General features: G+C 39.9%; 1 protein-coding gene across 5 annotated transcripts in view; it reads right to left on the bottom strand.

Moving 5' to 3' along the window:
* Positions 1-4,447: 4,447 nt before the first annotated feature.
* Positions 4,448-25,605, bottom strand: part of SPATA18 (spermatogenesis associated 18) — a 59,123-nt gene continuing 37,965 nt past the window's right edge. For 2 of the 5 annotated variants that reach the window (XM_017540280.2, XM_017540277.2), the window contains exons 6-13: positions 24,572-24,811; positions 18,692-18,941; positions 16,407-16,565; positions 15,390-15,565; positions 12,748-12,871; positions 9,819-9,902; positions 6,675-6,720; positions 4,448-6,359 (exon numbers count right to left, since the gene is read on the bottom strand). In XM_017540280.2, coding sequence (XP_017395769.1) covers positions 6,352-6,359; positions 6,675-6,720; positions 9,819-9,902; positions 12,748-12,871; positions 15,390-15,565; positions 16,407-16,565; positions 18,692-18,941; positions 24,572-24,811 — 1,087 coding nt within the window. In that variant the 3' untranslated portion in view covers positions 4,448-6,351. Of the gene's footprint in view, positions 6,360-6,674; positions 6,721-9,818; positions 9,903-12,697; positions 12,872-15,389; positions 15,566-16,406; positions 16,566-18,691; positions 18,942-24,571; positions 24,812-25,605 lie in introns of all 5 variants that reach the window. The other 3 variants (XR_001828612.2, XM_017540279.2, XM_017540278.2) reach the window with 3 other exon arrangements.

Here is a 25,605-nt window from a genome sequence, read left to right on the forward strand (position 1 = left end):
CATGAAGAAAGGGGTTCCTTGGTGAAGTAAGTTTGGAAAATGCTGCACATTACATTCTCCTTCTCAAAGATTCCCATGAACAGTAAAGGATTAGCAGAAAACCTGTTAAACTCACTCTTAATTCAGTGTTTACCAGACCTGTCTGACCACAGGACTCATTTCACTCCAAATCCTATTAACATCCTATAGAGTTATTAGCAAGAGGGTAAGTTCAATATCAGAAAACCTGGATTTGAACCTTCACTCCAACTTTTACTAGCTATGTGACCTGGGGCAGATTACTTAATAATAACCTTAAGCCTCAGCTTCTCCCTGTGTAAAACAGGTTTAACGACGTAAAGTGTTTGGCACGATGTCAGGTACATGGTAATTGTCAGATTAAATACCAGTTATTAGTATCTTTCAGAAGATATTTTGGGAAACCTAAGAACATCCTAAGCTTTCTGCCAAATTATCTGTAAAAAGTATTAAATTATGCCATCATTCTTAGAACATCTAGAAGAAATATACTTTTCCAATCAAAGAAAATTGGGAAGTTTTTCTTGTATTTTTCCTTCCCTTCTTCCCCCCAAACTTTTTTTTCCAGTTGGGAAATTTCAAATCAAACCAAGAAAAACCAGAAGTTAGTCACATCACAGCAAGCCAATTATTTGCAGCAAAGAAGCGTCATAGGCAACAGTCTATAACAGCGATGTAAATAGATCTTGGATCAAAGATAACCATTTCCAAGGTGAAGCTACCTTAGAAAAACACAGCTATCACACAGGTCAGTAAGACTGTGTTCATGCCAAACACAGCAGTGGAATAGGTGAAACCTGGTTTCCTGCCCTTGACTATCCAATTCAGAGAAAAAAAGCCTTCCTTACTTCCTTCCACAACCTGCCAACCTTGATCATGTACTAAGGGCCCTACGAGTCTGCATTGCTCCCTCTACCCATATGATTTTCAGGAAAAATCTAAAACCTCATACATGCTCTGGGGTTACTACTCTGAATTATGTGCATTTGCCTCCTAACATCCTTCAACTTCTTCAGTCTGAGTAAAATTCTAAAAGTGAAATGTCAGGAATTTGCTAACAAAGTATGGAGTGAGGAGGCCTTCCTAGAGAGGGCTCCTACAATTGCTCCTGTGGAAAGTAGATTCTCCAACCTCTGTGTCTTCTCTGGGGCGCTAAAGCCTTATTTCTAAGGGTGCGTGCAAAGTCCTTTGGGCCGTGCTTGGCATTTTCAGCACATTACTTGGCAGCATCTGGATTTTCTCAGATCTATTCTCACTGTATGTTACACTGAGCTGGGAAACCCCCTTTGAAGCCTAAATGAGTTATCACACATTGCTAAGTCTAGGCTTTCAGGTGACAGTGCCAGGAAAGACAATTCAACCCTCGACCAACATTATGAGCTTATCATTATCTCCCAAACAAGATGTCATTAGCAGCCACTGCCCCATCTTTCAGAAAGATCACAGATCTATCCCATAGGTACACACTGCCAAGGAGTGCTGAGAGCATTCTCTCCATAATCGAAAGTCTTGCTCACCTTTTGTCCTGTGCAAGTGCTTCTTTAATGAATGAATGATGAATGAATGAATAGCTTTTTTCCATTCCTACTTCAAACTTGTGACCCATAGAGCTAGGCCAATCCTAAGTCTATTATTCTAAAGACATGGTTCTGACACCTGTTCACTGGCCTAAGAAAACAGAAATAAGTAGGAGGAAAATGTCATGCTCAATCCCCAGCATCCCAAACCCAAAAATCAATTGTTGAAGTGTCCGATTCATCAAGTGAAACTCAAGATCTTCAAAAAGTTGCCCTGTTACTAGTTTTGTAAGACATGTTTTATGCCACATTTCAATATACTTATTTCCATTGTATTTACAAAATTATGGCTTAAACTACATTGAAATAAACTTGTAACATAACCATTTATTACATTCATTTGTTGCTTACTCAGCAAACAATAGAGATAGCTGCCTAGTGTTGATAGGCAGTTAGTGATACTATAGAAAGTGCGATGCTCCATGTTCTCACTCATAGGCGGGTGTTGAACAATGAGAGCACATGGACACAGGGAGGGGAGCACTACACACTGGGGTCAGTTGAGGGGAAATAGGGGAGGGACGGTGGGGGGTGGGAAACTGGGGAGAGATAGCAAGGGGAGAAATGCCAGATGTAGGTGATGGGGAGGAAGGCAGCAAATCACACTGCCACGTGTGTTCCTATGCAACAATTTTGCATGTTCTTCACATGTACCCCAAAACCTAAAATGCAATAAAATAAATAAATGGGGAAAAAAAAAAAAGAAAAAGAAAGTGCGATGCTCATGCTGACACCCAGTAGGCAGTTTTTTAAGAGTAAAATTGTCCCACTGCATTTCATTTTGAAATAAGAACATCAGTTCCTGCTTTATTTTCAAGGCCTCTGCCCACACTGGATTAAGGCCAACACACACTTCACTGCTTTGGTATTTAAGTGGCATATACTTAATGTCACTTACCGTATGGCTCCTGGGCGCATGCTTCAATGACCTCATGTGGTGTGTAACATTAGTTTCTTAAAAGCTCCATAGCACCTTGCCTTTAATTATAGGTATGAAATTATTCAAAGCAATATTACTAAGAAATCTTCCACTCGGCCCAAATATTATGGAATGTTATTGGCAGCAATCCACCTCATGAAGGATTTGTGGGGTACTTAAAAGGAAATTAGAATGACCTACAAATTGCCTTTACTTAGGAATACAGCAGGCAGAGCACCCAGCTGTGGTCATGGGAGGTGCAAGAATTTATCTTATGAGCCTGTCCTTCTCCCCACATTCATTTTATTACTAATGGTCATAGGATTATAGGCTTAATAGATCTTTGTTAAAGGACTGAGTAATTCACCTGTGGCTAACATAATTGAGTTACACTGTCTTGTGTACTTCACCATATTATTTTTCTACTATTACCTTTCAAAATTTTTTATGTACAGGTATTTGCCCCATAAATTCATATATTTAAATCCTTCAATTGATATGTAACATTTTCTCTTTTAATTTTGCCATACTCTATTTTATCTCTTTCTTCCATTATATCTGCTCTCTATGACACAAAAATCGCCAAGGAATGCAACTGGACATGACATCAAACTCCATAAAAACCAGAGCCTTGTTCCCCACTATGTCCCTACAAGTGTATATTATGGGTAGCACAAAGGAGGTATTCAATAAGAATACGAATGAATACATGAACAAACAGTCAAACAGAAAAACTGATACTGTATGTCATGAAGAAACAAAAAGAACAGGATAGACACTTATTCTGAAATAAAAGGCCTTGGAACAAGACTACATAGTGTATTGGATGGACAGGTTCTTTGCATATAAAGTTGAGGACACACCTAGATTGCTGTGAGGAGTAAGTGAAATAATGTAAGTGAAAACTGCACAAAAATGGTAATGCACTACTCAGAGAGAGTGTCTTGAACATGACAACGAGCTGTGAGTAAAATAAAGCTAGCAATTAAAACTACAACATGGAATTGCAGCAATCCCAGGGTCTTCCTCAGAGCAGGGTGCAGTAAGCATTTCTGAATGAATTTGTGGCCCTGCTTTGGGCCTCAGGGATTGATATGGTTTGGTTCTGTCCTCATCCAAATCTCATCTCAAATTGTAATCCCCATATGCCAAGGGAGGGACCTGCTGGGAGGTGACTGGATTGTGGGGCAGTTTCCCCAATGCTGTTCTCATGATAGTGAGTGAGTTCTCACAAGATCTGATGGTTTAAAAGTGCTCGGCAGATCCCCTCTTGCGCTCTCTCTCCTGCCGCCTTGTGCAGAAGGCACTTGCTTCTCCTTTAACTTCTGCCATGATTGTAAGTTTCCTGAGGCCTCCCCAACCATGCGGAACTATGAAGTCAATTAAAAAAATCTTTTTTCTTATAAATTACCCAGTGTCAAGTAGTTCTTTATAGCAGTGTGAAAATGGACTAATATAGATGGGTAAAGAAGATCATGGAACTTGGGACTGTGGAAGGAAAACATTTTATTGCAAATAACTGATAGTTACAAAAACACTTTTTAAATTTTATTGTTAGATGTTAGCCAAAAATCTAGAAACTAACATTTTCCCAGATTGCAAAATAAGGGCTTTTCATTTTTCAAAGTCTCTAAGGGTAAAGTACATCCCCAGGTAAAATGAGTATAGGTCAGTCTCCTTTGGCTTTGTGGATTCTTTCCAAAAATTTTGAGACTATTTAGCTTTCCCAGTGTATTCTCAAAAATTTTTGAGGCTATTTAGCTTTCCCACATCAGAGTATACCCAGGCAGGGTAGAAAGCAAATAAACTAAGCTGACTGTGCCTTTTTCCAAATCAGCATATGTGCTTGGCTCCTGAAAAAAAATTCTGATATATAGGCATTTTCACTACTTAGTGAGATATTAGTGAAGACCTGTTAACATATAACACACAGTAACTGTTGCATGTTTTTAATATACACTTGAATTTTCCAGAAATGTGACTGCTGTGTAAATCAGGGCAAGACTATAAGATATTTTTTGTTCAAAACCTTAACAAGAGTTGCCCACCATTTCAGAAAGTCACATCCAATGACAACACTGTGATTTTCTGTTGCCAGTACACTGATCTTCATTTATAGCTGGTGGCTCTACATACAGGTTTAGGCATCTAATGGCTTAATTTTATCTTCTAGGGTTGTTATACCCAAGCATTTTTATTGAAATAAATTTTATTTTATTAAAAGTTGCTTTCTTTTTTCTGCTTTATATTATAGTTAGGGTACTATGTTCATTGCTTAAAATTATATGTGCACATAATTATATTTTGATTTTCATTTCATATTCAGAATAAAATATTTGTTATGAGAGGCAACATTGAGTCTGTAGGGTTAAGACAGCCACTAATTTTATCCAACCTCCTCACCCTACAATTAAACTGAGGCTCAGAGAAGTGAAGTAACTTGTTCAAGGCCAGCTGATGACCAAGTCAGCACTAGCAGTTACCTAGGCAGATAGTGCTCCTTCCAGCACACTGCATTGCTTCAAAGTGATAACTGTGTAAATATGCAAAGAGGGCAAAAAATTCAACTCATACTTCAAAACGAGTTGGTGACCATTAGACTCAAGGGGCAGGCACTGAGAGGTCCCCCAAACCTCCAGCACAGGAATAAGATGCTTTAGAGAAGCTGTTCGCTTTGTTTTCACCTGAAAAGCATCAGGCGCTGGTTCTGGCACTGAGCTTATACAAAACTCAGCTGAGGCCAATTCAGTGTCTCTCTCAAAGGTATATGGAGAAAGCAGATGTTTGTAAGGCTTGTGTTTAAAGCTGGCTTGAAGGTGAAAAAAAGGCGGAAATAATATTACTTATTGCAAGAAAGCAACATTCTATTTTTATCTTGAATGTAAACTTCCAAAAGTATTTGACAGTGAAGAAGTCAAGGGATATATACTCAATTTAAAATCAGTAAATGGAGCCCCTGGTTTTAGGCCTTGAGTTTAAGTAGTTTTGGTCAGATGGAATTCAACAGGAGGCCTGAACTTGCAAATAACTAGGTAGAACAGGTGAAAAGCATACCCCAAGACACTTTGATATATAACACATGCATTAAAACAGTTTGAAATATTCCCAGGAGATACGCATGGGGTAATTAACATTTCTCTCAGAGCTGGCTTGTAGTCAAATCACTGCTCTACATTTATGGAACAAAGAAATTCTCTCTTGGACATTCATTACTCAAATGAACCAAACAGTGCACTCTCAAAATCAGCCAACTAATGTCTCAAAAGCAAGCCAACTAATAATATTTTTTAAATGCTCTTCTATACTTAGCCTTAAGCCACTGCTACTAACATAAGTTCCCCAACCTGAGATTAGGGCTGTCTTCCAAACCTTAAAGGAAAATTAAAACACCTAATATTGGTTTCAAACTAAAGCTGATACCAACAATTACAATATTTACGATCCATCTGCAAACTAAAATGATTCATTTTTTCTTTTAGCCTCCGCATGGTAAATGCTTCCAGTTACTTCACCTAGTTCCCATAAAAGAGCCTAGTGTTTTGAGATGGAAATCCTGAGCCTTTGTAACGGACTTTGTTTCAAATGAATATGATCCTAAACACCTATACAATCGTTTTTATGAAATTAATGGAATTTGTATCTATAAAATAAAATGCAATGTATCTAAAGTTACAAATGCGCTAAGCCAAAACATTTAACTCTCTGTGTGGAGTGATACACAGAATTGCCTTTTGATATTATCTTAAGTGAGGTCTGAGGCACACACAGCAGGCAGATGGAGGCACCGGAGAGGCAGCTGTTTCCACGCCCGGGAGCAAAGGAGCAGGTCTGGTGGTTTTAAAATCCTAGGGAGAAAAATAAACAGTTCATCATTATGGTCACTTTCTTTGATTTTCTTTTGGAGGTGCCTAAATGAAAGAGGTAGTTAATCTAGGTTTATGGCAATGAGGCCTCTTGGGTGGAAGTGTGGAAGCTCCTCCTACATGACCCATGGGACCTGCCAGGGTACCATCAGCCAGAGGCCCAGACATTAAAGGTGTGAGGAGGAAGAAAAAGATGCTCCCTAGGAAGCAAAACATTCATTTTGCTGCACAGTGCTAAGGACTAGAAGGAGTATTAAAAGGCAGAAAACTCGATCCATCTGAACTGATCCCACTTACTTGGCAATCCACATCTTATTGGAGAAGGACTCCGACTTCGAGACATCTGAAAAGTATAAAAGAATAACGTGAATTACACAGTAGATGAAGCTCAAAAGATGAATCCTTTTGACATACTTTTTTTTCCTAAAACCAACCAAACAGTTGCTGAGGCACTTTAGCCCTATGATATTCCCCCCTTAAGGCTAATTGTGATTGTTTTTAGGCCTCTGAAGTATGTGGGCACTCAATTTGATTTAAATTATATTATTAGTTAAAAGCTGGGTTCAGTGGCCTAAGAGCAGCCATACTGAATTCAGTGCTTTCCAGAAAGTAAAAATATTTATTAAAATTCACAAATTAAAGGTAAAATGGTGATATAATCTCTGGAAGCCTCTTTACAAAAATTATAAGTCAGAAACTCTGCTCTATTAAGAAAAGTCACCAGGCAGCCAGAAAATCATCATCTTTCAAATCTCATTTTTACTTTCACTAAGCAGAAGGTACTGCACTGGAACCCCAAGTCTGTGACGTAGCCGGTCAGGTGTGACTGGCTAACATCATTGCTCTGAGCTTTCAAACACTCTAGGTAGATAGATGCTGATAAAAATGGAATCCATTCTGCATGAATCAAAACCACACATAAGCAAAAAGTAACCCGACTAACCAAAAATATTTGTATATTATTTGGCAGATATGCCCCATTTTGTTGTGGCAAGAGGATGATGGAAACAGAAAGTTGGCTGCAGTTTTACCTTTGAGAATATATCGTATTCTCATCTAATGTTTAAATTAATGTGTTCTTTCTGAGCACAACATGAGAAAGAAAGAGAAGATATAGGGGACTCTCACAGAGGACATGGCCCATGGATAAGCCTTTTGATGAGAGTCCAGAGTTACCATTCGCCATGGCTGTTGCACAATAAGTGTCTAACAGTATTTTCTTCTGACATGCCATTTCCTTTTAGAATGGGGAATTGTGGTTCTCCCAGCATCATGCTCCCAAAATTTCCTTTTTATTTACCAATCCACGAACTGCACTATCGCTTTGCTTTTACCTAGTATAAATACTTATTCGTGAAAAAAGATAATGAAGCTACATGAAAATCTCCAAAAGCAAAAGGATTGTGTCAGATGCATGACTTTTCCATTTCTCCATTATTTTTTTTTTTTAGGCCATTTTCTTCACTTGAATGTTCCTTCCCAATTTCCTAGCCCATTGAAATTCCACGCATTCTAAAACACCAAATTAAATACTACCTTCCCCATGAACACCTCCCTCATGACCAAATCTGGGAGGAATCTCTATCTCGTCTGATGACTCTAGCCCTTTCTGCTTCTTTTATTGACTATCATGTTGCATCACATTATGAATGTATTGATTTGTAGACTCTATCACATTCCATTAATTTGTTTAAATTATAATAATCTTTCTTTCATGTATTTTTTCAACTTTTAAGTTAAGGTGTACATGTGCAGGTTTGTTATATAGGTAAATCTTTGTCATGGGGGATTTTTGGACAGATTTTCATCTCCCAGGTATTAAACCTAGTACATTAATTATTTTTCTCAATCCTCTCCCTTTTCCCACCATCCACTGTCTGGAGAGCCCCGGTGTCTATTGTTCCCTCTTTGTGTCCATCTGTTCGAATCATTTAGCTCCCACTTATAAGTAAGAATGGTATTTGGTTTTCTGTTCCTGTGTTAGTTTGCTAAGGATAATGACCTCCAGTTCCATCCATGTTCCTGCAAAGGATATGATCTCGTGATCTTCCTGAATTAAGACCTATTCAGGGAAGAGACCATGCTTTTGTCATTTCTGTGTTCCTCCTAAATCTAGCATCCCTCAGATCCAGGAGGAATGTTTGATAAGGAGCATGCAGGAGTCACAATAGATGCTCATCAAAGTCAGTAAGGAAGCTGGGTCTCATCCACTGCAGGGGTTTTTGGTTTTGTTTTTGTTTTGCTGAGGAGGTTTTATAACTTTGGGGCTATAGCTGCATGCTAGAGACAATTTCAGAAAAGTGTAGGGTTGCCAGATGTGATTCTCCTTCTCCACCACTCTCTCTAAAACAGGGTTGAACAACTATTTAAATGATTATTATTTGGAGGAACAGCACATTGTTAGCCTATTTGGTGTCCACACATCTTAGTCTAGTCAAAAGGTACTGACTAAATATTTGTGGAATTAATGAATAGTGGTGAATCATAATAAATGTTTTTTTTTTTTTTATCATTTGGGGGGTTTTGTTTCATTTTGTTTAAGACAGGGTCTCACTCTTTCACCCAGGCTAGAGTGCAGTGGTGCAATCACAGCCCACTGCAGCCTTGACCTCCCTGGGCTCAAGTGATCTTCCCAGCTCAACCTCCTAAAGTAGCTGTGATTATAGGCACACGCCACCATGCCTGGCTAATTTTGGGGGGTGGGGATTTTTTGTTATGCCCAGCTAATTCTGGGGAGAATTTTTGTTTTGTTTTGTAGAGACGATGTTACCCATGTTGCCCTGAAGCTCCTGGGGTCAAGCCATCCTCCCATCTTAGCCTCTGAAAGTACTAGAATTACAGGTGTGAGCCACACTGCCCAGCCCATAATAATGTTTTTAGGGATGTTTTCTTCATAGTTTTAATAGATGTGCTGTTATTTTTTTCTTTAACTGAAGTATTAGCAATCTTTCCAAAAACTAATATACACAAAAAGCCTATTCTTTTTTCTAATTTGAAGTTGAGGACAAATTAACACCTGCAATGCCCTTTAGAAGGTATTGAAGTCCAGACCATTTGAGCAATTTCTCCAAACTCATACACGAATGTCTAGAGGAACCAGGCACCTGTGCCCAGATCAGTTGACTAAGGTATCCCATTCACTCTTCAGTCAACTATCTGATCTCCAATGGCTCATTTCATCCAAAGATAAAAAATGTAACTATGAAATACATAAAATCTACTACCCCTTGAACTAAGAAAGAAAGATAAAACTACCTCTACTTCTTTCTAGAATAATAAATTCTATAGCCCACAGTAGTACAAAAGTCAGTTTGGAGCCAGCATAACTGCAACAGGTCCTCTTTCCACCTGCAGACTTACAATCACCTCTTTTGTACTGCTGAGGAAAAAAGTGTCAACCATAGATGGATTTTGTATAAAAATGATCAGATAGATATTTACCGTGCTTAAACCAATATGGCTACGGGGGCAAACGGGACTTAAACTCCTGCTTCGACATCGAGTTAGAGGTCGCACCGAATTCCACTTAAAAAAAGAAAGAGAGAGAAAGAGAGAGAGACATAGTCAGGAGTTTGTGAAAGTTGCTATAGCTTAAGACAACATGCATATCCCATAGAATGAGGATTCTACTGATGTGATTACACTTGCCCATTACTGATCATCCGCACAATTATACTCATTTTACTTCCTATAGCTGCCCAACATTTGGCAATAACTTCAAGGTACTTTCTAAATAGAATCCCATTACAATGAACCTTGGGATATTCTGGTGTTTGGTGCCAGTAGAATTTTTTTACGAGTAACCTATTAGAAATTACATAGGAGTTTGAAAGTGTTGGAGAATGTAAGCTGCATGTGGGTAGAGATTTGTATCCGTTTTATTTATTGCTAAATTTCTAGCACATAAATGCAGTGTTTGGGTCATATAATAACTATCGAATAAATAAATATCATTGGATGAATTAATGAAACACCACTACTGCCTATCTGCTTTCTAACTAAATGAGTAAGCAAGAAGAAATCTATATTCACTAAAATGAGATTTTACTGGTAAAATCCTTAAAATTTTCCTTAATTCAACCCCTTTCTTTACCAAGTTCTTTCTTTTAGGGAGAACTTCCTTATTTCATTTTAGGGCTGAAGCTTGGACAAATGTTTGTGATAGCTGATGGGAGAGAAGAAGGAAGTCAAAAGGCAATTGCTATTTGATGTAAAACATAAGAATAGTGGGTATTTCTTCTCCCTCCCTCCCAAACTGCACTGCAGAGAAGATCTTAACAGAGAGTGACTGCCATAGGAGCAAGAAGTATGCTTTATTGTAGAACATGTGTAGCTGTCAGATCTATAAAACCCAATTTCTATTTCTAAGGGCTCAACCTTCTTTTGTTTAAAGACAGGATCTCAGGCTGGGTATGGTGGCTTATGCCTGTAATCTCAGCACTTTGGGAGGCCAAGGTGGGCAGATCACGAGGTAAGGAGTTTGAGACCAGCCTGGCCAACATGATGAAATTAAATTAAATTATGATTTAATTTAATTATAATTAAAATAATTATGATTATTATAATAATTAATTAATTAATATTTTAATTAATTAAAATAATTAATATTAATGTAATTTAATTAATATTAATATAATATTGATTATATTAATATAATATAATTAATATATATAATTATATTAATAATGTAATTATATATATTAATATTATATGTTTATATATAATATATATTTTATATATATTATATATAATATATAATGATATATATTAAATATAATATAAGTTTATGTATTATTTATATAAACTTATATTTAAGTTTATATAAATATAAAACTTAGTCTGGTGTGGTGGCAGGCACCTGTAATACCAGCTGCTTGGGAAGCTGAGGCAGGAGAATCACTTGAACCCATGAGCCGGAGGTTGCAGTGAGCCAAGATCACACCACTGCACTCTACCCCAGGTGACAGAGCAAGACTGCGTCTCAGAAAAAAAAAAAGAAAAAGGACAGGATCTCGCTCTGTCACCCAGACTGGAGTGCAGTGGCACAACATGGCTCATACAGCCTCTATCTGTACAGCTCAAGTGATCCTCCCTCCTCAGTCTCCCGAGTAGCTGGTACTACAGGTATGCACCACCATGCCTAGCTAATTTATTTTTTTGTAGAGATGAGGTCTCACTATGTTGCCTAGGTGCGTCTCAAAATCCTCAAACGATCCTCCTGCCATGGTTTCACAAAGTGCTAGGATTGCAGGTGTGAGCCATCATGCCCAGCCAATGGCTCAACATTTATGGAACAAAATATTTTAAGATAGTATTCACCGTAATGGGATTTTTAAGCTAAAAAATATCCTTTTCTTAAGTTCTCTTAAAATAAAATATTCCCCTTCACCACCGTATGTATAAAAGGTACCATAAAGCACTTCCCCTATTCTCCAGTTCAAAAAGAACAGGAACAGAGACCAGCCAGCTGTTGGCATCACCCTGGACTACGGGGCTTCGCTTAGCTCTTTCTAGTAAAACTACATAACATAAACTATGCAGAATATCCACACACTACCAATTCCATCACCCAATCCCCACTACAACATGTACATTCCCACATACTCACATACGGTACATAAGACTCCATTTTAAAGGCTGCTCAAGTATTTAACATTCTATAGATTGAAAACATTGTATAACCAATGGATATGGATATAGGAAGTAACTTTCCCAAACTGATAGGATCCTCTCTCCCACCTCCGCTGCCCTCTGTGTCTCCATCCCTCCCATCCGTACACATCATACCAAGGAGAGAAAAATGGCACATTCACAGTTTCCCAAAATACAGAACTGTCAGTAAAAATTTGGCAAATCATTTCCTGAAAGTTAACCAATTTTAAGTGCTTAGAATTATAGAACTCCTCCTATAAGTTCAAAGGGCTTTGGTTTTAAAATATCATAATAATTGTAAGATGGAGGAGGTAAATATGACTGATTCCATCTTCTTTTTTGTTTTTTTGTTTGTTTGATTTTGGTTGAGATGGGGTTTCTCCATGTTGGTCAGGCTGGTCTTGAACTCCTGACCTCATGTAATCCACCCACCTCGGCATCCCAAAGAGCTGAGATTATAGGCATGAGCCACCATGCCTGGCTCCATCTTCTAAATAAAGCAAGAAGCAAAGAAATCACTGCCAGGAAATTACACAGAATTATAGAAGAATCAAAGAAAAGAATCGGTTCTTTTTGAGATCATCTCTATCCTCTCCTTTGTATGAAATCTTATCAACTCTTTATGAATTTCTTTTATAGAATCTCTGGGTTTATAAATGTTCTCGAACTTGTGAATCAAACACTTGGGATGAATTGTCACTATGCAAGGCCACCGTACAAAAGCCCCTCTCTTGGTGACAGCTTCTCCCTTCATAATGACACAGTCATTCTCCATGAGAGCAGGCCACACGTGATAGAGAACTAAGGGAGCAGTGAAATCCGAGTCGTAGCTGCGGCGGTATCTGTTTTAAATAAACAAAACAAAAAAGAGAAGTTAAGCAATTATGGAGCATAACTAGGGGGAAACATCAGTGTGAATTTTCATCTTGTATTATACTCAGATCTAGATAAATATAGATCCTAATTCTGTTATTAAAGAATGGTTGTGGCCTCTTAGAATAGGAGCTAACGATAACTGGGACCCAGCCTGGATACATTAAGACCAAGTCATGTCAAACTAATTATATTCCTTCTCTTCTCAGGATTACAGAGTTGCAATTCAGGGAAATGCTGAAGACGTAGACTAGATATCTGAAATTCCACTGGGCTTCCCAAAGAATTTCTCGTGCTTTGTGGACAAATAAAAGAAATATAGGAGGATGATTAACTTAAGTAGGTGGATTGGAAACTAAGAAGATGCTGAGGGCTCTCTCTCAATCCTGTGATAAATTATCATGTTTATGAATGACTCATATGAGATATAGAAAACATGCTCAAAGAGGCAGGTGATTAGCCAAAAAACAAAAGATGACATTGAAAACAGCTCAACAGACTGGAACAATAAGCTGAGTTTAATAAGATAAAATGAAATGTGAATACATTTAAGGTCCTATATAATTGAGTCTAAAAAGTATTTGCACAAATAGAGGAGATATATGGTTTAGTCACAGTACAAGTAGAAATATAGCAGGTTTCAGCTGTATTCAAAATGAATGAACACTGTCACAAGAGAAAGACAAAGACAGAGAGAGAGAGGGAGGGAGGGAAGGAGAGAGGGAGGGGGAGAAAGAGGGACAGAAGGGAGGGAGGGAGGAAGGGAGGGAGGGAGGAAGGAAGGAAGAAAGGAAGGAAGGAAAGAGAAAACTGCAAATTAGCTGAATTAATGGAGAATAAGAATAAAAAGGGTGTTAGTCCCTCTAGGCTGGTCAGTTTACTTTCTTTAAAAGGGGTACTCAGAAGAGCACAGTGCACAGATACCAAAAAAATGAATCTATTTGTCAAGAAATCCCAAACCTACTTTATATGAAGAAAACCTGAAGCCACGAGGCCAGAAGGAGGAGGATTTGAGTAATTGCTTTCAAATGTACAAAAGGCTGCCAGGGTGAAAAAAGGGTTAGCCTTGTTAGGTGAAGTTCTAGAAGTAGAACCAAATCCAATAATTGTTAGAATTAGCTACACAGATGTCCAGTCACACGGGCCAGAGAATGCCCTAGAAGCTGCACATGCCCTCTGGTTAAAGGCATGTCAGCGAGAGGCCCTATGGAAGTCTTTGATATGTACAGATTCCATAAACTAAAATGGTGAGTGGTTCTGAGTGGTACTATCCATCCTCTAAAGGATAAAGGAATAAAGGGAGACAAATGAAGATAATGTGCTCTGTAAGGGAATCAAAAAGATCCAACTGCAGTGTAATGTTCTATTATCAGCTCTTTCATGAGGTGATGCATGTTGGAGAAACTAGAAACCGGGCAATGGCAAGAAACTATGGCATGCTGTAAGGCAACTGGAAAGTTCATTATTGCTGTGATTTGCATAACTCAAAGACAGCGAATGATTCTGAGTGGTAATATCCATCCTCTGTCATCAACAAGCTTGCAGGAATGCTGGGCATAACTCTAAAACTTAAGCAAGAACCCAGAGTGAATACTTCCTGGGCACCCGCTTCATGCCAGGCAGCATCCTAAGTGCTTTGTCTGAATTATCTCAACTAACCTTCTACAGCCCTAGGAAGTAGGCATTATAATTTCTGCCATTGGCTAGAGAAGAAACTAAGTAACAGAAAAATTAAGTGGCATGCCTAACATTATACAGCTAATAGGTGGTGGAGCTGAAATTTGAACCTAAGCAGCTAAGGCCAGAACCTATGTTCTTAACCACTAGCTTGGCTTCTTTCCAGATAATCTCCAGCTATATCCTGTGATCTCAAGAAGTCACAATAAAATGTTTTAAATTAATTGAATGTCTTTTAATGTATAAGGGGAATATTCGCCCTGTAAAAGTTGGTAGCAATCTGCTGGTCCTAGACAAAAGAGTCAAGAGCACTAAGTTTCAAACATGCGTGTGCATAAGGAACACCTGGGTGCTTGTTAAATTGAGAATTCCTGAGTCCCATCTTAGATCTACTGCATAAAATGCCATGAAATGTAATCCAGGAATGTGTATTTTTAACAAGTACCTTGAGTAATTCTGATGCAGGTGATCCACACATCATACTTTGAGAAACCTGGCCTAAGTAATGCAATAAAAACCAATAGAAAGTAATGCACATTTGTATTTATAGAGCACCTTTTAAAAAACTGCTCTAGACAGGCTCCAGGTCCTCATTAGTTCTCCCCCAAAGACCAACATTCTCAATGGAAGATGATTCCAGGAGTCGGTCCTGCCCTTGAGTACAGAGAAGTATATGGTAGGACCTGGAAATCAGGTAGTGTCTGCTGATTTCCCCACCCTAAGTTCTTTTCCCTAAATTGCTCTCAGGAAACAGAGATAAGACAATGAATTCATGATGAATCCCACAGTCTCTGCTCCTGTGTCTCTTACTTGCAATCATTAAAAACTTCTCCATCTGCCCCGTATGCAATATCTAGGGGTGGTTCTAAGGCCTGCATTGCAAAGGCAATGCAACATATCTCCTGGATGAAGTCACTGAGGAGGCAGAAGTCAACAACAGGAGGGAAGGAAATCTTGGGATTGACATTCATGGCTCGGATCACATCCTGAAAAACAAAAGATGGCATCACTTTGTCAGCTGTGACAAAAACACTGTGACATCCTAAGACTACTAGGACTGATGGGAGGTGGGGAAAGAGCATGTGAGCCAAAACAAGTTAAAGCAGAAAAACAGTGCATGTGCTAAAAGGAGAAAGACGTTGCCGCCCATTAACAGGAAAGGAGGAAAGAGGACACAGAGTAGAAATGACACAGTAAAAGCCAAGGGGGTCGTAAAAAAATAAGGAAACAGGCCTTCTGTGGCTTTTACTTATTGTTTCCTTATTTTTCCATTCTGGGCAAGGGTATGATGTGCCAACACAGAATTCTGAGTTGTTTATAAACCATAATAATCACTATAATAGTTTGCTTTTATTGAGTATTAACTATGTGCCAAGTCTTGTGCTAAGCAAATTGCCTACATTCTCTCATTTAATGCTCTCACTGACTCTATGGAGTAACAAACATTGTTACTCTCGCTTAAAGATGAGAAAACTAAAGCACAGAGAGATTAACTAAATGTGTAAGATCACACAGCTAGTAAGTGGCAGAGTCAGGAAGCAAATCCATACTTATTTTTCCCAAAATCTTTGCTTTTAAGAGCTATGATACTCTGTCTCCTGAAGAGCCTATCTAAAGAAACTCAGACAATTTCTTCCCCATAATATGTTTAAGGAAGAAACAGTCAATAATGGCAGATGCTACCAAGTAAATTGGATGCTGTTCTTCTCTTCTTTTTCATTACATAGAATTAATACTAACTACTGGATGGATTTCTGAGTTATTAGCACTCAACATAAACAGCAGCAGCAACAGCAAACTAGTCCTAATAAAAGACCCAACACTTACATTGACACTGCTTTGGGAATCATATAGATCAAGATGACAAACGACATAGTCCGAAACAGCATTCTCAAAGTCATTCGACCCTGCGTACGACGGTGTCAACGATTTTCTCACACGGATCTTGAAATGTCTGAATGCCATTTTTGCTACATGGAATGCCTCCTGCACATAAAAATGCGGCAGATTTATTTGGTGGAAACAGGTAGGTGAAGAGATGCAAAGCAAGGAATTAGAAAGAATCCAAGCTTCAACATCATAGCAGTTTCCTGATAACTAAATGCAGTCAGTCACAAAAACATTTTTAATCTGGAAGGAAATACATCTCTAATTTTGAAAAGTACATAAACACATATATGATCATCCATGCTCACTAATGTCAAGACAGTTGACCATTGTTCTGGAAATTCTGAGTGCAGGAAGCAGGACAGTACAGAGATTGAAAGAAATAAACCCTCTGCTATGAGCCCATAGCAATATCACATTACTGGTCAATAAATAAGAGAAAATGAGCAGTAGTGTTTATGTTACAAACACATATCAAGACTCAGGCATGTTTCCTGGCATATATTAATTCAACAAATATTTATTAAATGCCTACTGTGTGGCAAGCATTGAGAAAACACACTTATGCGAGGAAGATGTGGCCACACATTTACAGACCTTTAACAAACTCAGTTAGCGGTTCTTAATTATTTAAATCAGGGGACAGCAAACATTTTTCTATAAGGAGCCACACAGCAGATATTGTAGGCATGTTGGGCTACATATAGTTTCTGTCTTTTTTGTTGTTGTTGTTGTTAACAACTCTTTAAAAATCTAAACACATTCTTACATTCTTAGCTCTCAGGCAGTAGTATTTCTCTTAGAAATGTGAGTCAGGGGCTGGATGTGGTGGCTCATGCCTGTAATCCCAGCACTTTGGTAGGCCAAGGCAAGTGAATCACGAGATCAGGAGTTCAAGACCAGCTTGATCAACATGGTGAAACTCTATCTCTACTAAAAATACAAAAATTATCTGGGTGTGGTGGCGCACATCTATAATCCCAGCTGCTCAGAAGGCTAAGGAAGGAGAATCGCTTGAACCCAGGAGGCAGAGGTTGCCAGGAGTCAAGATGGCAAGATGGCACCACTGCACTCCAGCCTGGGCAACAGAGTGAGACTCCACCTCAAAAAAAAAAAAAAAAAAAGAAAAAGAAAAGAAAAGAAATGAAATATGAGCCAGGTCCAGATACAGTCCATAGGTCATGGTTTGCTAACCCCTGATTTAAATAAATATAGGATAAAGTTCCGTATTTCTCATAATTCTGCTCTCATACCAATGTTTTGTTTTGTTTCTTAATATTCAACAATTCTCATTATGAACTCTCAGGATGTTAGTATGGTACCAACCCATAAAACAAACATATTTGTTTTGGAAATTAAGGATACATACGTGCACTTTTTACATTTGTCATACTCAAATAGCTGATATGTTAGCAGTTTTAATAACTACTCTTAATTAAATAAACAGAAGGGTTAACACAGTCACAACCTTCTGATTTTCTTTTAGAGCTGAAGGAAACCAAATGACAGCCATTGGCAATACTATATTCACTGTGTGTGTATATGTCCATATTAGACAAAAGGTACAGTGCAAATCAACTTTGTATAAACCCATTTGAGTTAGTCCTGTGTTTATGGTATTTATGGCTACTTCTTAAACACCTGGTCAATATAACTAAATAAATAAATAAATATTATAGAACTATTCACATATATATATATATATATATATAAATAGTTATTGACTGTGAAAATGAATCATGCCCCCCCCCTCCAAATAATTGAAAGGGAAGGGAAGAGAAGGGAAGGGAGGAAGGGAGGAAGAAAGGGAAGGAAGAGAGAGGGGAAGGAAGAGAGAGAGGAAGGAAACAATGGAGGAAGAAGGGAGAAATGAAGGAAAGAAGGAGGAAGGGATAGAAAGAGAGAGGGAGAGAAGGTGAGAGGGAGAGGGGAAGAGAGGAAGTAAAGAAAGGAGGGAGGGAGAAGGGAGGGAGGAGGGAGAGAAGGAAGGAAGGAAGGAAGGAAAGGAGGTAGGGGAAAGGAGGAAGGAAGGGGAAAGGAAGAAGAAAGGGAGTGAGGGAGGAAGGAAGAAAGAAGAGAAGGAAGGAGACAGATGGGGAGGCTGGAATCTCCCCCACTTCAGTGACCTCAGGATCCACTAGTCTTTGTAAGTTGTTCCATTCATGTTACCCAAACATGTCTCCTGGCTGCCCCAAGGAGCTGGGAGTCCTGCAGGTGTCACATACCACTGTAGCAATGTAGATGATCCGCTGCACGGTCTCAGCCTTGTCGATGCAGCGCCGCAGCAGGCACTGCGCGTCCAGACGGGCCTGAGAATAGGAGTCGCTGAACCGGGACAAGAGGGCAGCCTTGCGCGCCACACTGGACAGCTTGGAGCGGTTTGGGGACGGGCTCCTGACCTTGACAGCGGTGGAGGGGCTGGCAGATCGGCTGCGGCTGCGAGGGGCAGGGCTGGGAGACCGGCTCCTGGAGCACCTGTTGATGAGCAAGAATCAGCCGGGAAAACTCTTTGATTTGCTTCTTGAGTAGAGCAAAGATCACCTGGTGGCCATTAATCCGACCATCCGGAGGCAAAACCCCTCATCTGAGGAGTTCAGACGTGATAAGACTTCCCTATTATCTAAAGCCAGAATCTGGTATCAGCCTTCTTTACCAAAAATTTATAAGTAACTAGGATTTCTATACATCTCCAGAATGCATTCATGTTCAAAACCCATTGTACAATCTTTGCTGACATCGAGGCACCAAAATGTCTACAAATGCATCATTTATCATGGCCTATGTGATAAATGTGGCCCAAATGGAGCTTAAGCTTCCACTTTAAGCTCCATAAAGAACCCTAAGGAAAATCCACCGCGGTGCTAAGTCCTCTCTTTCTGAAGCCCCCACTGCACTCTGTTGCAGCCTTCTTTCTAATAAAACTTTCCTTTTCAAACCTATTGTTGCTGGTGAATTCTTTTTACCATTTGCAAGCCAACCACTCTGGGCTACCAGGGCTCTGATACCATGCCTGGCATCTTGGTGGCCATACGGGGACTTTACTGGGATTTCCCCTTCCTTTTTCGCCATTTCCCTTGATGGTCTGGTTCTTTACCCTTGGAAACTGACACTCCCTGGTGAGTTCACTCTTTGGTGAGATCCCAAAGCCCTAGAGACGGGATACCTGTCTATCATTGCCCTTAAGGGTGAGGGACTAGCCAGGGCTCTTTTCTGCTTTTGGACTGCCAGTGAACTAGATTGAATACTCTTTAGTGACTGATGGTTTCCGGCCAAGGACACTCCCCAGTGTTACCCAAAGGCCAAGACAAAATTGTTGATTTGCTATTGCCCATCAGGGTGGTAAGTCCACTTTCACTTAACATAGTGTAAACCACACCTTGGAAATGAGCATTGGGGTTCTCAATTCTGCAGACACTCTCTACCATTGTTGACTCAATTTTGGATTCAACTTTGGTACAGACGTCGTATCCCAAGTTACAGGTGAGTTGCCTTTCACAAATAGGTTTGAGCTGACCACTCAAACAATGGCACAGCCAGACTGGTCATCCAGGCAAGGGCAGGCCCTCTATCCCCCAAACAGAGTGAACCAAAGGGAAAAGGAAGGTCCAGATCCCTCAGGAATTCGGGGACCTTGCAGTCCCTTATCTAAACCCAACATAGGTTCTCTTTATTCTTCAGTTCCATCCAACTCACCCTTGGGTTGCTTTCATGAAAAATCAGTCCATTTTGACCCATAAACTCCCAAAAATAAGCATATAATTTTCTTTTGTAATCCCTAACAAATCAAATTGGCCTATTAATGGAACTTTGGATCACAATATTATTTTACAAGATGATGCATTTTACCATAACCTCGAAAAGGATTCATAGGTCCCATATATTCAGATCTTTTTGGCTTTATCTCAAAACACAGAATTACATAAAAATTTTCATCTATCCTTCCAAGGAATTTCCTCCTTCCCGATTCTGGTGCCTTAGATGATCCTTTTGCCTATCACACTGTCCTCTGCCTGCTCCTGCTTCACCTACACTCTCTCCATCTGCTCCATCCCCTGATCAACCACCCCCATATCCAAATACTTTATCCCTCTCAGGTGCTCGCACATGAGTCACATATGCCACTAATACGGAGTCCTCGGAAAATCCCAAAATGTTTTTCCTCTCTGCAAGGTGGCTAATGGAGATTTAGGAGCAATCCAAGTTCATGTCCCTTTTCTAATGCCTGATCTTTCACAAATTCAATCCACGTCTGAGTTCATTTAGTTAGAATCCCTCTAAGTTCATTCAAGAATTTCAGGCTTTAACTATTGCCTTTTTCTTTAACCTAGCAAGACATATTTGTGATATTAACTACTTGCTGCTCCCATGAAGGCAGATCACACATATGGCCAAGTTTGGGCAGATGAAGCTCATGTTCTTAATCCTCACAATGATAAAGCTGGGCCAGAAGCTGTCCCCGACACAGAACCCAATCGGCAATACCAGGACACTGATGCCAGCCCAAACAGAGGCAGGAGCAAACAAGATGACATGATCTCTTTTTTGTTGGAAGGAATGAAAAATGCAGTAATAAAATCTTTTAATTTTTTTTTAATTATGAGAAATCACTCAGCAGCCATCTGAGAACCTCATCCTTTTCTAGGCTACACTGGTGCAAGTTTTGACCCCAAAATCCCTAAGGGCGTACCCATTCTGGCAATACATTTTATAAGTCAGGTTTCCCCAGACATCAGACAAAAACTCCAAAAATTAGAGCAAGGCCCACAAATTCCCTTTCTTACTTTATTAAATGTAGCCTTTAAAGTTTTCAATAATCAGGAGGAAATATCAAAAATAAAAAGGGTTCAAAGAGGAAAAATGCTGGCACCACAATAATCGCATGGTGACAGCACTGGCACATTCTTTTTCATTAGCCAATAACCCCAAGGCTCATCCCCATAACACTAACAGAACAGTGGCCTGTATCGCTGCAGAAATCCAGGACACTAGAGTAAAAAATGACCAAAACCTCCAGGCTACAACCTGCCCCAGGACCCTGTCCTCATTGCAAACAAGAGCATCAGTGGAAAAGTGAGCGTCCCTCCCTCCCTCATGATGGAGAGGCACTTCTTTCTCCTAAGCCATCACAGCCACAACCTCACCAACATACCTGACAAGGGGGTACTGCAGAGTGAGGACAAGGCGAAGGACAAGCACCTCTAACTCTATTCCTGGATTATTACCGAGCCTCTGAAAGTCATCCTCTAGTTGACTGATGGGGCCTTGGGTCCTTCCAGGCCTTTGTCTTTTCCATTTCTATGGATGAGCCTTGGGTAAATCTAATTGCAGCTGACCAAATCTTCTTACCACACTTTCCTACTCCAACCATTTCTCTCCATGCTGGTAAAATGGAAACATCTCCACCTCTGTGTAATCTTATTATTTCCCCCACCATCCATACTCATAATATCATTGGAATTTTTTTAATTTGTAATGTCACTTTGGGATGTATAACTGTTATAATGATACTCCTGTGGGTGACATTAACCCATTTGAGGCCTTAGCCTCTTACAACAAAACTCTGAATCTATCTCATCACTACTGATTTTTAAGCCTTTTAAATGAACTAATATAGCAAGGCCTTCAGTATACACCACCTCTTGCACTCCTAATACCATTCATGCATGTTACTATAATGATATAACCAACATGGTAAATAACCATCACGCCACTTATATCCTATCCATTGCACATACACTTCCCTGGTTTTAAACACCATCGCCATGTCCCCCACACCCCCCCAACAAGTTGGGACATTAACATGACTTTTCCTCTCATATGGGGCTTCTCAAAAACTGTCAAAGGCCCCTTTCCTTTGTTGTCAACATTGTAATCAAACCAATAACACTCTATTACCTGCCTGCCCCAACCTGAGCTCTTATAGCTTTGCGGTACTGCTAAAAATTATTTAAAACCTTTTCAACCTTTGGCTTTATTTCACCTTCAAAATTATCTTTCTTATGGTGTTTGTACTCCGGGTACAATAGCCCCCACCCAAATCACTGCCTTGAACATAACTTCCAATCTAGAATCCCATTCTAGAAGAAAAAGGGCCCCAGGACTTACTGCGGCCAGAGCTGTGGGAATTATTGCAACTCTTGCCCCTTGGGGAGGTTTTACTTACCGTGAAATCACACAATGGAAACTTTTCACCTCCCTTGAAATACTGGCAAATACTGGCCTTAGCAAATACTGGTGCAAGTCTATCATTGATAGAAAAGTCGTAGGCTCACTAGCAGGAATGGTTTTTGAAACAGACAAGCTCTATATTATCTCCTAGCTGAACAAGGAGGCATCTGTGCTGTCATCAGTAAAACCTCTTGGTCTACATTAATGTGTCAGGAAAAGTGGAAACTCATGTCCAGGAAATTTTCAAAGAAGCCAAATGGCTAAACACACTCTCCCAAAGTAACCAAAACTGAGTCAAAACCTTTACTGATTGGTGTCCAAAAATTCCCTGGCTCAATCATAGCTCACTGCAGCTTCAAACTCCTGGGCTAAAGAGCTCCTCCTGCCTCAGCCTCCAGAAGATATAGGACCACAAGTATACCCAGCTAATTTATTTATTTTTTCATGTTTTTTAGAGATTAGTTCAGTCATGATGCCCAGGCTGGTCTAGAACTCCTGGACTCAAGCAATCTTCCCTGCCACAATCTCCTAAGTAGCTGGAATTCCCAGTTTTCACATATATAACTTTTGCCCTATTTTAGGGTGGAGGTGGGGATTGGAAGGTCAGATGAGCAAATACATGTGGAAGTACTGAGTATATTATAAACTACTGTATCAGTAAAAAGTATATTGCTCTCAAGTTCGAAGTAAGTTATCAGACTAGCTAGCCCAAAGTAAATGGGTCTCCAAAAAGGGAGGTTTTACAGAAGAAACTATCTGGCAAAAGGTAATGCAAAACTGAGTACAACAGCCAGGGGGTTGAGTTGGCAGGGAGATGCATTTATGGTGTTTGCCAATTTCTATTGTGTAAATACTACCACCATGTCTGACAGGCACAGAATTGGTTCTTGGTAGCCAGTACAAGCTGGCACAAACACAACACTGACAGAATGATTCCCCAAAATTAAAGACTGTGGTGACATTTTGACAATGGGAATGGGGACTCTCATAGCCTGCAGCAGGACACGTTAAGGCCTTCAGGGGTGTTGTTAAAAACAATAAAGGAAATGCAGAGACTCCAGAGAAACATCTACTTTGTCCTTACTTAACACTATCTTCATGACCTGTCTTAACATCTGTGCATCAGTAGAAAGGGATTTCAAAAGAACACTTCACCTACACATGCCATCAAAGTCAGATATAAAAAGGAAATGCCCTGCAGTAAAATGGATAGTATCCCTGGAGAGAGAGACAGCATCCCTGCAGTAAAACGGACAGCATCCCTAGGGAGAGGCCTCCCAGGCCTCAGAGAAAATGACCCTCATATTGTAGAGTATTCTTTCCATGTGGGTACTACCTCTTGCACCACAGGCCCACACAAATCTGGTTTCAAGCCAAAAAACTTTCCTTAGGGTCGGGCGTGGTGGCTCATGCCTATAATCCCAGCTTTGGGAAGCTAACACAGGGGAATCACCTGTGGTCAAGAGTTCGAGACCAGCCTGGCCAACATGGCAAAACCCCATCTCTACTAAAAACACAAACAAAATTAGCCGGACATGGTGGTGTGTGCCTGTAATCCCAGCTACTCGGGGGGCTGAGGCGGAGAGAATTGCTTGAACCCGGGAGGCGGAGATTGCAGTGAGTGGAGATTGTGCCATTGCACTCCAGCCTGGGCGACAGAGCAGCATTCCGTTTCAAAAAAAAGACTTTTCCTTCCCCATATCTCACAGCCCAAAGTTAATTAGTGTCCCAGTGTTGGCAAGCCAGGAGGTATTTTCTCTCTCTGGAAGAGGCGCAGTTAAGAAAACAATCCCTTGCCAGATTGGTGAGGTTTTAGTTCAGAGTATCATTTTACTTATTCCCCCCCACCCGCGCCTTAACTCATCAAAACAAAAAAAAAGAAAGAAAAGAAAAAGAAATAAAAAGCTTAAATGAGAAGAACTTTGAGTTTGCCTGACCTTCCCTGGAGTCCAGATTTCTCAGCAGACAGAACCGCTATCTCCTCCTTCAGGTTTCGGAGCTGTTTCTCATAATCGCTTGTGGCTTCTGTGTCCCGCTGGTCTGCGTTCCGCTTGATTGAGCTCCTCTGCTCAGACCTCCGCTGCTCTGAGCTCCGAGGCTCCCCCCGCCTCTTCTCTGAGCTCCTGTGATCTGTGTTTCTGTGGCGAGCATCCTCCTGGGCTTGAAGAGATTTAAGCCTGAAGAGCAAAGAGAGAGGGCAGAAGAAGGAAAGAGAGGTGAGAGTGAGGGAAGGAAACAAAGGCAGTAAGCAGCCATTGGCATCCTTAACCACAGACGCTACTCTACTCAGCCTGCCATATTGCATTGGGAAACTCTGATGGAAAACAGATTAGCAAGGAGCACAACTGACAGGGTCAGGGTGCCACTCCATGTCTGCAGCTTGCATAGGGAAAAGTTCCTAAAGAAAGGACACTCATGCAGAACAGTGGGCCCAGTCAGAGTGTCCCACGTTGGACAGATCTTAACTGCATAAAACTCTGAAAACATTTGCCCTCCAAAAGCTATTCAGGAAGCTGGTCTAAAATATAATCTCCTACCCTCACTAGTTCTTTAATTCTCTGAATAGTCTCAACTCTATTTTTAATATATCATCGGAATATTTAATATTAATTAGAATCTTTGATTCTCTGAACAGTTGGAATATGAGAGAGAACTATAATGGAAATTGAATAACATCCAAAACACTAGCTGGAAGTGTGAACCTATGAAAATAATATAGAAAACACACCAAAAAAATCTTCAGAAATAAAATTGGCATCCTCATTAAGATACAAAGAGGCATGGCCACCATAAAACAAGAGCAAAAGCCAAAAGAAGAGTTTATGCTGTGATGAAAATGACAAGGATGTAAGCGGAAAAGGTAAGATTAATAAGATAAGGAAGTTAATGAGATTAAGAAAGATGCAAAGAAGCTGAAGATGTAATGGAAGGAAAAGCTGCACTACAAATAGGAACAAATAGGAAATTGATG

This window comes from Cebus imitator, unplaced genomic scaffold (genome assembly GCF_001604975.1).
Source record: "Cebus imitator isolate Cc_AM_T3 unplaced genomic scaffold, Cebus_imitator-1.0 Scaffold124, whole genome shotgun sequence".
Classification (NCBI taxonomy): Eukaryota; Metazoa; Chordata; class Mammalia; order Primates; family Cebidae; genus Cebus; species Cebus imitator.